We start from the raw sequence: 13,311 nt of genomic DNA on the forward strand, positions 1-13,311 counted from the left end.
TTCCCTCGTGAGGCGCTCGAAACCGTCTCAGAGAAGAAAGATTGGGCCTCGAGAACTTGCGGAATAAGTATTCAGAAAAAAAAATCCTAACAAGCCCCTCTATTTCGTTTCGGGCTAAACATGTCTCTCTAGTTTGAATATTGGTCTAAACAAGTCTCTTGTACTCTATTCCGTTATAAATTATAATTATAATCGCATTGACATGATCGTCAAATCTATGACATGTATTTCTTATTTTCTTTGATTATTGATGTAACAGACATGTGGCATGGACTAATAAAATTAAACACTTGTCATCATTTTATATATGATTTTAAAATTTATATTTTGACATAAACTTACAATTTTAAGAGCAAAAAAATCTTTATATTTTAATTAGTGGGTCAATTAAGTAGATGTAATTTGCATAAATGGGACAAATGAGTCCCTTATTTGAAACAGTGAAAATTAACTTCAAAAATACCTAATATGCTCCAAAAAATAGCTCTAGAAACATAGCAAAAAAGATTAACACCTACTAGCTCCAAAAACTTAGCAAACAAAAATAGCTCTAAGTTGTTGTGCATGGGATAGGGAGAGCTCTAATTTTTTACTACGATTCTTCCCCAAAACTATCTTAAATGAATTAAATTTTATTTTGAGTATTTTGGTGTTTATAATATTGGAATATAGTATATTTAAAAAAAATCAAAATTCTATATTCTAAACCTTAAATTTTAAACCCTTAAACCCTAAAGTTTAAACCACAAACACTAATTACTAACTCCTAAATCCTAAAATGTCATTTTTAAACAAACAAAACAATGATTTAACATAATTTTAAGAAAAAATTATAACTACAATTATCGCTAAAAAATTGGAGCCTCTCCCAATTCGCCGTGCATGCACTCTTAAATAATAGCCGACCAAAAAGCTTCCTTCAATTCTTATTTTCTTTATTTCCTTTCAATTGGTCTCCTTATTTCCTTTCTCTTCTTGTGTCTTTTTCCTTCTTTTTCACTGCTGCGTGCTCCCCTCTTTTTCTAGCCTTGTCTTCTCTTTTAGGTTAAGAACTAGGCTGTCATATGACAAAAAAGCCCCTAAAATGGGCTGGAACAATCTAAGAGCAAACGCACTGAGACATTTTTGTTGGGCCAACAAAAATCTTACCTCTATTACACAAAATGTCAAGCCAAACACGTATTTCAATACAACTACATCAACAAAACACATATCTCAATATAGCCACATCAGCAACTAGATGGGCTGAATATATTAGAAAGCTAGGCCCTTGTTTGGCTAAGCATTTTTGGCAGCATTTAGGCTCGTCTTTAGTATAAATGCTAAGATGCACCAAACGACAATTTCACAGCACAAAATCCAAGGCAATTTTTGTAGCATATCATGCTACTTTCAAAATGCTACCAATTGGAACAATTTTACTAGCATTTTCATTATATTCTTTTTATGTCCTTAATATTTCATTGTTATTCTCATTCTACCCCTCACCCTATTAATTAATAAATTATCTGTATTTTATAAATTAAATAATACATTATTTTTATTTTATAAATAAATAAATAATCTTTATTTTTATAAATTAATTATTTATCTTTGTTTATAAATTAATTATCTTTATTTTATAAATTAATTACTTATCTTTATTTTATAAATTAATTAATTATCTTTATTTTATAAATTAATTAATTATCTTTGTTTTATGTTAAATAATTATCATCATTTTATAAATTAATTTTTATTTATTTTTACATTTATATGCATATATTGCAACTTAAATGCATAATACCCCTACACGTAATTTGTCACAAAATGCTACACAACATAAATGTTACCAACAAAAGTTGAACCAAACAGTACAAACCATTCATGCAGCATATCTACTACTAAAATTACCCAGCATTTCTGTTACCATCATTTCTGTTAACATATCTGTTACTTTCAATACGTTTAGCCAAACGGAGCCCTAAAATTTTGGAGTTAAACAATTATTTTGCAACTCCTTGAAACATCTGTAACTTCCTCATCCGAGGTCTAAATTCAGCAAACTTGGTGTCTGTACAAAGCTTGAGAAGTCTAGTTTTCAATGCCACTAGAATCGCTCCACCAAACGGATGGCTTATGCCAACGATTTAACTGGCAATTCCAAAGTTTCGAAATGGAGCCTCTGAAAGAGGAACTGCCCTAAGTTTTTTTAAATAAAAGTGGGGCCGACAATATTGTTGATATGACATTATAATATTGTTGTGGGCCCAACAGTTTGTAATATTTTGGAGTAGATATCAAGGTATAATAATTATTAAAAATATTTATAATAAAATAAGTAAAACACAAAATATTTAAATAAGTAAAGTAAAGTGGGACCCACTATTTTCCACTATAATATAATAAAAATATTTATAAGAAAATAAGTAAAGTAAAAAAACACAAAATATAATATTATTAACTATTCATATAATCATTTTAAGAATATATATAACTTATACTTAAAATTAATTTTAATAATAGATTATATTTATTAGACTAAATTAAAATTAAATTGTATAATAAAACTTATTATAAAAATCATAAAATATAATATTATAAAGTTTAAGATAATATTTTTATTCAGCAGCTTATAGCCTAGCGTCAACTTTAGTTCGTCAAACACCTTACACCTCATAGCATATTACACAACTTTTATTATAACTTTTTTTCCTAGAGCTTTTAAGCTATTATTGAAAATAAATCCAACCGCTCTACCAAACAGAGCCTTGAAGACATACTATATATACACTGATTTATGGACTTATGAGTTTGAAATTGATTCTACCAATCGCAATTGCTACGGTAGAGAGAATATTTTGTGTCATGAAGATTGTCAAGAATCGATTCGGAATGGAATAGGCAGCCAATGGTTAAATGAGAGTTTGGTTGTATATATTGAGAAATATATTTTTGATGGTATCCCAAATGAGGTTATCATGAAACGATTTTTCATATTATGAAGTCAATGACATTTATAAATCGACTTTCAATCATTATTTATTGTTATTCTATAAGATTTTGACTTTCAGTGTTGTTTTTCATCCTTTTAAAGACATAATTAATAAATAACCCAAAAATAATTTTCTGGGAGCAAAGCTCCTGAAACCCGCATGGCTTTGCCCCCCTAAAATAAACTCATGCGTTCTCCTTGCTCAAGGGTGATGTATGACAACAAATTAAAAAACCAAAATGTTGGAAGGCAAGATTGATGGTACATAACTACATATATTACATATGATATTGATGTATTAGTCGTCAGGGCTTCTAGAAAGTGTAATATGATAAGGACATCCTCTCATAATCTCAATCTCTGACTTCTCCGCATCCAGATAGAAGGAAGACATGCCTTCCTTTTTGTTCTATTCACATTAATTTTCTCTATGAAAGTGGAACCTCCTATGCTACGTGAACAATTGGACAAGAAAGAACCACATAAAATTAATTATTCGTGTCTTTTTTAGGATGATGTGTACTTATCTTTCTTCTTTATTTTCATGTTTTGATAAATCTTTTGTTTGCAAGATGTTGCATTTTCTCTCACACGTATAATAACATGTTATTAAATACATGGTATACTCCTAATCATGATTTATTTGGGTGTTTATTGTTATTTTGTAATTATGCGTGTTGAAGATTGTAGTTAAACGTCATCGTTTCTTGTCAAGTTTCTCAGCCTATTCTCTTCAACGACATCGTTTTATTTTCTTCTTTATTATCTTATTGGAACACAGCTGTTTCACTGCTTCTTGTACTTTTTCTTATTTGTTTATTCCTTTCTCTGCAAATATGACCGTTGGTCATATTGCCTTGTATGCATTTAAACCTTTTATGGTTACCGTTCCAAGGTAACTTGTCTATTTTGAATATACAAACTTCATCTTCTCTCTCTGTTTTTGATATGTTCTTGAATCCATTTCATGGTATCGAAGACAGGTTAGAAATTCTTCAAAACAAATGGCTCACGGAAAGTGCAAATCTTCAGCTTTTCCTTCAACCTCAAATATCCCTGTTTCTCAAAATCAAAATCAATTTGAGAATTTACAATTCTCTATGCCCCAGATGATGAATCAAACTCCAAATCCATTTCGAAATCCCTATTACCTTACTCACTCTGATTTCGCCTCGAGCTTGATAGCATTAACACTTACTGGGAGCAACTTTCATCTTTGGATAAAATCAACTTGAAACAGCTCTTAAAGCGAGGAAAAAAATCGGCTTTGTGGATGGGACTCTCAAAACTCCAGATGAAGCTGATCCAAGTTATCAAGATTGGATACAAGTTGATAGCTTGGTGAAGACCTGGATCACCAATTGTGTCTCACCAGACATTATGGTGAGTGTCTCCACTGCAAGGAAGTCGCATGAGCTGTGGACATACCTCAAAAACAGGTATTCCGCTGCTAACCCAACCAGAGATTTTGAGCTAACACATGCTATTTCAACAATTAAGCAGGCAGACTCACCTGTAACTGAGTATTATGCAAGGATCAAATCACTCTGGGATGAGTTATATCAGTACAAACAACTACCCGTATGTAGATGTGGAAGCTGCAAATGTGGTGTTGATAAAATTTCTATGGCTCAACAAAACAAGGAGAAGCCGTTACAATTTCTCATGGGTCTGGATGATCATTATGAACATGTCACAAACCAAATTCTTCTTATGGATCCACTGCCAGATGTGAATAAGGCTTTTGCACAGATTGGTCAAGTGGAAAGAAAACAAATTGTCAATCAAAGCACCAAGAAGAATCTCATTCAGAAGGATTCTGAGGTTCAAGAGCAGATGGTGATGCAAGTCACTTCTCAACCTGTAGGAAAAAATCGTTTCAATGGAGCAAGAAATTCAAAAAGGAACAACAATGAGAAGCTCTTCTGCAAGTATTGCAAGAAGACAAACCACACAGTGGATAAGTGTTTCAAATTAGTAGGATACCCTGCGGATTATGAATTTACAAACAAAAGGCAGAAGCAAGGAGGTTCAAACTTTAATGAGAAAAGAGGAGCATACACTGCAAATCAAGTGGATGCAAGCATACAAAGCCAGCAAAGCAACTCTAATCAATTGTCTAATGATCAGTGTCAACAGCTTATAACCTATTTGAAGGCAAATGGGAGCTAGAGATACAAATCACACAACTTCAGTCTCTGCAGTAGGAGGTAATATAAATTTGAACTCAAACTGGAATATTGATACGGGTGCCTCTGCTCATATAGTGTGCATGGTTGATTATTTGCAAGCATCATATAAATTCGTTTGTTACATTGCCAAATGGAACAAAACATAAAGTCAGCCATATAGGACAGGTTAGACTAAGAAATAATCTATTACTGAAGGTTGTTTTATGTGTGACAGATTTCAACTTCAATATGATTTCAGTGAATAAGTTACTTAGAGATAGAAATTGTGAGTTGACTTTCACCCCAAATTTATGTCAGATGCATGATTTAATCACTTTGAAGAAAATTGGGATGGGAGTCATGCATGAGGGACTATATCAACTTTTGGAAGAGTTGAAACCTGAGAAGAAAATTGATGGATTGGTTAATGCAACTCTGACAGATTTTGTATGGCATAAGAGATTGGGACATCCATCTCCTAAGGTTGTGATGTTTGTCCCCTAGCTAAGATGGAAAGAAATCAGTTTACTCTTAGTACTAGCAAAAGCTTAGCTACTTTTGATCTTTTACATGTAGACATTTGGGGACCCAATCCTGTAATTTCTGTTAATGGATATAAGTATTTTCTAACTATTGTTGATGACTTCTCTAGAGCTACTTGGATTTTCCTAATGAGATCTAAATCAGAAGTTAAGGATCACATACAATATTTTCACAATTATGTCAAAAATCAGTTTAACAAAGGAATAAAGGTAATAAGGTCTGATAATGGTTTAGAATTCACCATGATAGATTTCTATAATACACAAGGTATAATCCATCAAAGGACATGTCCTTACACACCTCAACAAAATGGCATAGTTGAGAGAAAACACCAGCATATCTTAAATACCAGTAGGGCTATTAAGTTACAATCTGGAATTCCAGAAAAATTCTGAACACTGTGTGCTTATTGCAGTACATCTTATAAATAGACTTCCTACAAGAACTTTAGATAACAAAAGCCCATATCACATTCTACATGATAAGCCTCCAGAGTACAATGCTCTTAGAGTTTTTGGATGTTTATGTTACTCAAAGATATTATTAGAATTTTTAGCCTAATACACATCAATAATATTGTTCATGTTAAGTTGTCCGGTTTCCGTGAATACATCGGGTCCGCACAGCTTTGCCTTCCCATGATGTCACGCATCCCTATAGTGCTCTCGTAAAAACATACTTAATTGTAGAGTTACTAGTTACTACGGGATGTTTACCTCCAGGAAAACGTGTTGTTAATGGTAAGGAATTGAATTTATCTATATATGTTAACACTCCTCCGCATTTGTGGGTTGGGTATACCGGACCCAATTTGTGGGTTGGGTATACCGGACCCAACTAGTGGACTATACGGGTTATGATTACTTGTGGGTGGTCCGTCTATCGGACATCCAAAAGGCCCTACAAGTACCCCTCACCTGTGGGTGGTTCATCCATAAAGACATCCAAAAGGCCCAACAGGTAATCCAAACGAGTGGAGCTGGCTCTGATACCATGTTATAAATCCACACCCATATTATATAACCAACTATATTGTCCGTTTAGAGTTGTTCGATCGGCCCACACGGCTTTGCCTTCGCAGGAGGTCACCCATTCCAATAGTCCTTTCACAAAAACACGCTTAATTGTAGAGTTGCTACGAGATGTTTTCCTCCAATCGATGAAAAGTCTAAATTCATAAATAAATAATTTCATGTGGGGTTGTAAAATTCTTGAACCAGTCATACTCACATTGGTGGTGTTCTTTTACTTTATATTGACTTCTTCTTCTAGCTAGGTTGGAGAAAGGCGGCTCCAAATGCCCATATATGTCGATGTGTCATTTTAAGGGAATTATTTGCCCCAATAATTCCAATTAGACAAAAATAAATAAATAAATACTTGTCCTGGAAGTAAAATATCTCCAATAATAATAAGTTTTTCAAGAAAATAAAGTGGAGTAATATTAAACCAGCCTCAGGCTATTGGGCGTTGACAAAAAAATGTGACGAGTCTGCTTGGCTGCTCCACCAAGGTAGTCAAATATTCTTTAATTAAAATATATGTGCTTTCATACCCTGTTTGCGTTAGAAACTTCATTAATATGTAATATTTTTTATAAGCTATTAATGGTAATTATATATATATATAGCCTATTTTTCTTCAAATATATTTTTACCCGAGATTGCTTTGCATAAAATAAGGTGGGGATAATATAATATAACATCATTAACCTATAAATTTATACTTTCTCATGTTTTATACAGTGCTCCAAATGAATCCTTAAAGAGTAATACATATAAAAAAAAAATACAACCTATTGGGTTATGATTTAGACACTCACTCTCAATTACAAGGCAATGGCACTCAAATCATTCACAGATCATTACAAAAATTAAAATTAGAATATCTTTGGTGCAGTCAGACTATATATATGTGTGTTTTATTTTTGTGAACACCCAGACTACATGTGTTAATTTAGGTCAATAGTCATAATTTTTTTTGTTACATAAATAACAGAAAAATTAATCAAAAGAAAAACCAAAAAAGAAATTGAAAAAACTTCGTAGAACACTTGCATCTATTTGTAAATTGATACAAGTAGCTAAAATGGAGATCTAAAAATACAGATTTGAGCAAAAATGATGATGCATCAGAATATGTTAAGAATCTGTAAAATACAGCTTCTCTCAAGTGAGTCTCTACAGCTAGTGATCTAGAGATCCACTATTGCAATATCTAAATTTAAAGAATAATATTTTCTCCTCTCTCTTCCCTCCTCTCACCTCTCTCCAAAAAGGTGGTGGACATACCATTCTATAAAATTGTAATACAAATAAATAATATTTAATATTATAGAGATTTATGATAGACATACTCATGCACTTGTTATGGAATAGAGATGTTGTGTAAATTATCAAAATGTGATATATGAGTAGGTAAAATATAGAATCTCTTAATAGTGTGTTTGGATTGAGGGATTTGTAGGAAATGGAAGAGAATGGAAGGGAATGAAAGAGGAGGAAAGAGAATGGAAGGGAAAATCATTTTCTCTTTCTCATGTTTGGATAGATAAAAAAAAGAAAGGAAAGAAAATTAATTTAATTTACTAATTTATCCCTATCTTTTATGTCTAAGTATTATGCATAAAGGTAAAAATAAATAAATAATTTAATTAGTCATATATTCCCTCCAAATGACCCCATTTTGGGACGAAGTATTTTGGTCAAAATTTAATGAAATCTTCCCTCCAATTCTCTTCAAATCCATCTTCTTAATTTTTTATAAACTATCCAAATATGAGAATTAGAAGGAAACTTCATTTCTCTTTCCTTCAAATCCCTCAATCCAAATACACTCTAAGAAACTCTATTGCGAGTGTTAAACAAATTCTTGATGTGATGACATGGATCCCAACCCGTGGGTTCCACCATACCCGCTTGATTGATGAGATAATATTTTTAATTGATGTATATATGTATTTCTTTTTGTGATTAAAATAATATAATTAACATTAATTGGTAATAATAATCTAATTAGGAGTTAATCGTGGGACGTATTTTTATTAATTGACGCCATAAACCACTCAGGAGTAAAAATTGAGCTAACAATTTTTCTTTAACTCTATGATTAAAAAGAGAAAACCTTCAATTAAGAATAATTTTGTTTTGTAAGGGACATTTATTTGAAAAAACTGAAGGGCTTAAGTCTGACTTTGTCGCATTAAGATCTGCTATGCCATGTCACGTGCTAATGTAGTGTATCATTATTAATAGTATTGTGATATTTCATAACATGATTTTTTTGTAGTAAAGGGAAGTGGATGGGAAAGCTTGAACTAAAGACCTCTATGAAATACTACACACATGAATGTCATCTGAACTACTCATGATTGTCGATATTTCATAAAATGTTGATATCAATTTATGGGTTGTTGTGAATGATTTAAAATTTGAATTATGAACTAACTATTTTTATCTCCAACTACTCATGATTTGGCATCACAGTTACCAAAGAATTGTTGTCATTTATGAATTCGGATACACGCATGTGACATGACAAACCATAACCACTGAATATTTTCTCATTTCATTTATTGTACCATGTTTATTATATATGAGTAATGAGGGATTCTCAAGTGCGGGATCCCACACTTTATTTAAAGTGCGGGATCCATCTAACACCATTCACGCGTGGGTCCCATCACGTGTGGGGACCACACTTGCACATAATGAATGGTGTTAGATGAATCCCTTATTTTAAATAAAGTGAGTGATCCCTCACTTGAGAATTTTCATATGAGTAATATCTTTATTCTTACAGTTAAAAAAGCTCATAAGTTGACCTAAAACTTAAAACACACCGATAGAAAAAAAAAAATTCCTTAAATTTCTTAAACATCTAGGACTAGGGGGCATCTTGTATGGTATATAGGTCAAGTGTTCAAAAGGGGAAAAAAAAAACTATCATAAGAAATCTCTCAAGAGAATTAGGTATTGAGAAGCACGAAACTTTAGATGACATTCGTGTGTGTGACATCTCATAAAAGTTTCGAGTTCGAGCATTCCTCTCTGTAAAAATAAAAAATAAAAAATTAAGTATTGTCATTAATATTAAAATATTCATTTGACCAGTATCATGCGCGTCTAATAAACTTCCAACTCGTTGTCCAATTGTCTCCCTCTCTCTCCGAAGTCGAGTCAGACCATTGAACCTCAGCCCGCATTGCACCTTCCAATAAAATTCATTCTGTCTTCTTCCTTTCTTAAATATTACCAAAAAATCAAACTTTCTTATAAACACAGGTCAATTTTGCCTATCAAAAAAAGTCTCGAGCACATTTCTCTCTGTATATAAATCATCAAGAATCCCCAAAATCAACCCCACACACCCGGAAACCCACAGCAGAAAATCAAAGATGGGTTTTGCAAAAGAAGGGAAATCAAAGAGATTTTTAAGAGGATTGAAGACTGTTTTCTTCTTGATAACTATGGTGATCTCTTTCCTTGTATTCACAGCACCAGTTCTTGTTGTCATAGCAGACACTCTTCTCCCCTCTGCTCTTCTATCTGCCTCTCTTTCTTCTTCTTCTTCATCACCACAAATAATCTCTTCCCATCTCAATAACTATCATTTCAGATACTCCCTCATCGACATTCCCCTAATCTCCATACTCAGATCAGCCATCATAATCTGTAAGTCACATATCAACATCAAAATTACCTTTTTCCTTTTTTAAACTTTGGGGCTAAAAATGACTCTGTCTTTTGTTCTGTAGGTGTGTACAGCTTTTGTGATGGGCCAAGGCTTTCAAGAGGGCCATATTTGGGGATCACAATGATATGTAGTGTGGTTTCTTTGATATTTGTTTCAGTCAAGGCTTCATATGTGTTTAGCATCGGTAATATTGAAAGAAATGGAGATGGGTGTGTTAAAGCTATGGAGATTGCTCTGTTTTTGTGTTCTCTGGTTCTTGCAATTGCTCATATGGTTGTTGCATATAGAACTAGTTGCAAGGAGAGAAGAAAGCTTCTTGTTTACAAGATTGACATTGAAGCTGTAAGTCCTCTTTCTCTCTCTCTCTCTATAAATCTCTTAATAAATAATTTAGTTAAAGCATGAATTCCAGGTTTTTAAATTTTATGATGACGTGCGAAATAGATTGCTTAATACATTTTTTTATCTGTAATTGTATGGCGATTACATATATAGTTGTCCCTTTCTATATCTATACGTAATGAAACACACTATAAGCTTCACCAGGAAACTTTCTCATTAGGGTTATTTTTCCTTTTTTCTAATTAGTGTCTCTCTTTCTTTTGTCGAGATGAAATGTCCTACATCAGAAAATTGAGGGAAATGAAAATGTTTTGTAAGTTAAAAGATCCAATACTTCTCAATTAGATGACCATTGTAAAGACAAAACCGTGTGAGTCTTGAGTTCCGACAATACCTCTACAAGTTGGTTTCTGCTAGATTTTCTTACATCTGTAAATTACGTTTGCGAGTATGCAAGGTCTAAAAATTTGACATTAACTCTATTAGAACAGTCTTGAACCCTCCCCTCCTTCAACTCTGAGGAACGCCACATGCATGTTTGCACTAAAATTACGCCTAATTTGATGGCTTATGAGGACGTACAGTGAGTCCTGAGTTCAAATTCTACCAAACCTTCATGTGTTAATGTTGAAAGCCACTTTGGAGTTGACTTGGAAGATTCATTTCTTTGATTTTCTTGTTTCTTATTTTCTTTTGGGTTCCGAGAATCCCATTCATGGGCCTTTTTTTGTGATTGGTGGGAAGATGCTGTATTTTGACTTTTGTGATTGGTGGGAAGATGCTGTATTTTGACTTCTTCCGATATGTCTGCGAGGGGGTCCCAAGGGGCAGGTAACATGGACCACCGCCCACGGCCCTCGAATTCTTAGGATCCTATATTTTTGAAAAACTATTAGTGTTATAATACACCCAAACTCATTTAAGTAAAATACGCCATTTAATTTTTTTTAAAAAAGCATCTTTTTTAGAGTTCGTCCAAGACCCGCGGAGACTCAGGTACGTCATTGATATTTGCTACATAGATTCATTCCTGTGAAGTTGTGTATTATTTGAATCTCATTCCTTGCACATCAACATTAGTTTGTAGATAAAGAATTTTCCACTTCTCTATTAATGAAATTTTTGTGGTCATGTTCTGCAGGTTTCAGCTTGCAAAAATGTGTTCTCCGGATATCAAAAGATTCTCCAAGAAGAAAGAGTGAAGTAACTGAACACATTAACAATGAGAGAGGGATAAATATATGATATATTGTTGGCTAACCAAAGTCTTCGATTTTGGAAGGTCTTGAGTTCGAAGCGATCCCACTTGAAGCAATACCCTTGTGGCCATGCGTTAGACTTTGACCCAACTTACACTGTCATCAGATGGGAAAGTTTTGTGTGCGCAGATATGACAGCTCAAGTTTATGCTCATATCGAATGTTCAAAAAACAAATTTATATGGTATCATTCTCGATTGCCAAAAAGAAAGCTGTGATTTTGGAATTTTCTTGGACACTGGTGTATCCAAAGGAGTCACCTGCAACTCGAAAAATTATTGAAGAAGGAAAAGCTAATTAATACAGCAACTTAAATGTGTATATTTATAGACAGGCAAAAGAGCTTCTGATACTTGGGATACATTTGGCATTCTTTGTTAATGTTTTATCATGACTTGTTCAGTAATTACTATTTTATACAGTTAAAAGGTGAAGTAATTATTGAATGTAGTATACTCTTTGTTTTATGTTGTATATATTACCCAAATTTATTTAGTTGTAAGAAATTAAAAAAAAAAAATCTTTTATACCCAAATTAGAGATCATACAGAGACTCTTTTTCTCTTAAAAAAAAACAAGCCGCCTCTTTTTTATAATAAAATAGGTTTTGCTTCAAGTTTCATTTGCTCAAAATCTAGATCTCATTCATATGTCGAGACTTCTTGATCATCGGTGATTTTTGGTGTTTTTCGACGACAAATATTTGGTGTACAATGATGTGATTCCTAAATTTAGTGGAGATCGATCTCTCAATAAAGGGGAAGTCAAGATTCTTGATTCAGAATCATTACTTTTTTTTTGTTTAGTTTGCTCAGGTATATTCCGGAGTAGTTTGGTTTAGTCCGATAGAGTCCGGTGTAGTTCGGTATTTGTAATTTTCTTGAGTAGTCTAGTGTTGTCCGATGTTTATAAATTCCAAAACTACTTTTGTGACGCTAAGTTGAACGTTTTTTATCATAGAATGAAATGTTGATGTTATTATTTTTCAAAAAAAAAAAAACTTGGTTGTAGGGTTGTACATTTTCAAAGGAAATCTTGGAGGGTAAGCTTGCTCGTTCCCATTAGGCAGGTCAAGGCACATGGGCCTCGCTCAGTTTGGTATGGCATTGTGTTCAAAGAAATTAGAATTCGAAAATGATATAAAGCCCAAGCCTTTGATAGCCTCACACGAGTCACACCAACCCAACTCTATGTGGCGTATATGTGGCATAGTAAATTATCATCCTACATGGCATTAATAAAAAAAAACACCCTCTCCTCTCTCATAAACCCTACAAATTTTTTATCGAAAATGATATAGGACCCAAGTATTTCGTAACCCAACGAC

The 13,311-nt window shown here is 33.1% G+C and overlaps 2 protein-coding genes across 2 annotated transcripts; both read left to right on the forward strand.

Annotated features, from left to right (window-relative positions):
- The first annotated feature begins 3,941 nt into the window (after positions 1 to 3,941).
- Positions 3,942 to 5,649, forward strand: LOC120014146. The gene is made up of 4 exons (XM_038866068.1): positions 3,942 to 3,957; positions 4,215 to 5,131; positions 5,242 to 5,331; positions 5,464 to 5,649. The coding sequence occupies exons 1-4, from the start codon at positions 3,942 to 3,944 to the stop codon at positions 5,647 to 5,649; spliced, it is 1,209 nt and encodes a 402-aa protein (XP_038721996.1).
- A 4,234-nt stretch (positions 5,650 to 9,883) lies between these two features.
- LOC120015490 lies at positions 9,884 to 12,430 on the forward strand. Its single transcript, XM_038867946.1, has 3 exons — positions 9,884 to 10,361; positions 10,445 to 10,725; positions 11,867 to 12,430. Exons 1-3 carry the CDS (start codon positions 10,085 to 10,087, stop codon positions 11,930 to 11,932), a joined length of 624 nt encoding a protein of 207 aa, XP_038723874.1. The 5' UTR covers positions 9,884 to 10,084; the 3' UTR covers positions 11,933 to 12,430.
- Positions 12,431 to 13,311: the final 881 nt, after the last annotated feature.

Source organism: Tripterygium wilfordii, chromosome 14, assembly GCF_013401445.1.
Source record: "Tripterygium wilfordii isolate XIE 37 chromosome 14, ASM1340144v1, whole genome shotgun sequence".
NCBI classification, from domain to species: domain Eukaryota; kingdom Viridiplantae; phylum Streptophyta; class Magnoliopsida; order Celastrales; family Celastraceae; genus Tripterygium; species Tripterygium wilfordii.

Coding starts and splice junctions, on each gene's coding strand:
- LOC120015490 (XM_038867946.1), top strand. CDS start 10,085: ATGGGTTTTGCAAAAGAAGGGAAATCAAAGAGATTTTTAAGAGGATTG. Junction 10,362..10,444: donor CAGATCAGCCATCATAATCT/GTAAGTCACATA, acceptor TTTGTTCTGTAG/GTGTGTACAGCTTTTGTGAT. Junction 10,726..11,866: donor ACAAGATTGACATTGAAGCT/GTAAGTCCTCTT, acceptor CATGTTCTGCAG/GTTTCAGCTTGCAAAAATGT.
- LOC120014146 (XM_038866068.1), top strand. Junction 5,132..5,241: donor AGCTTATAACCTATTTGAAG/GCAAATGGGAGC, acceptor CTGCTCATATAG/TGTGCATGGTTGATTATTTG. Junction 5,332..5,463: donor AAGTCAGCCATATAGGACAG/GTTAGACTAAGA, acceptor AATTTATGTCAG/ATGCATGATTTAATCACTTT.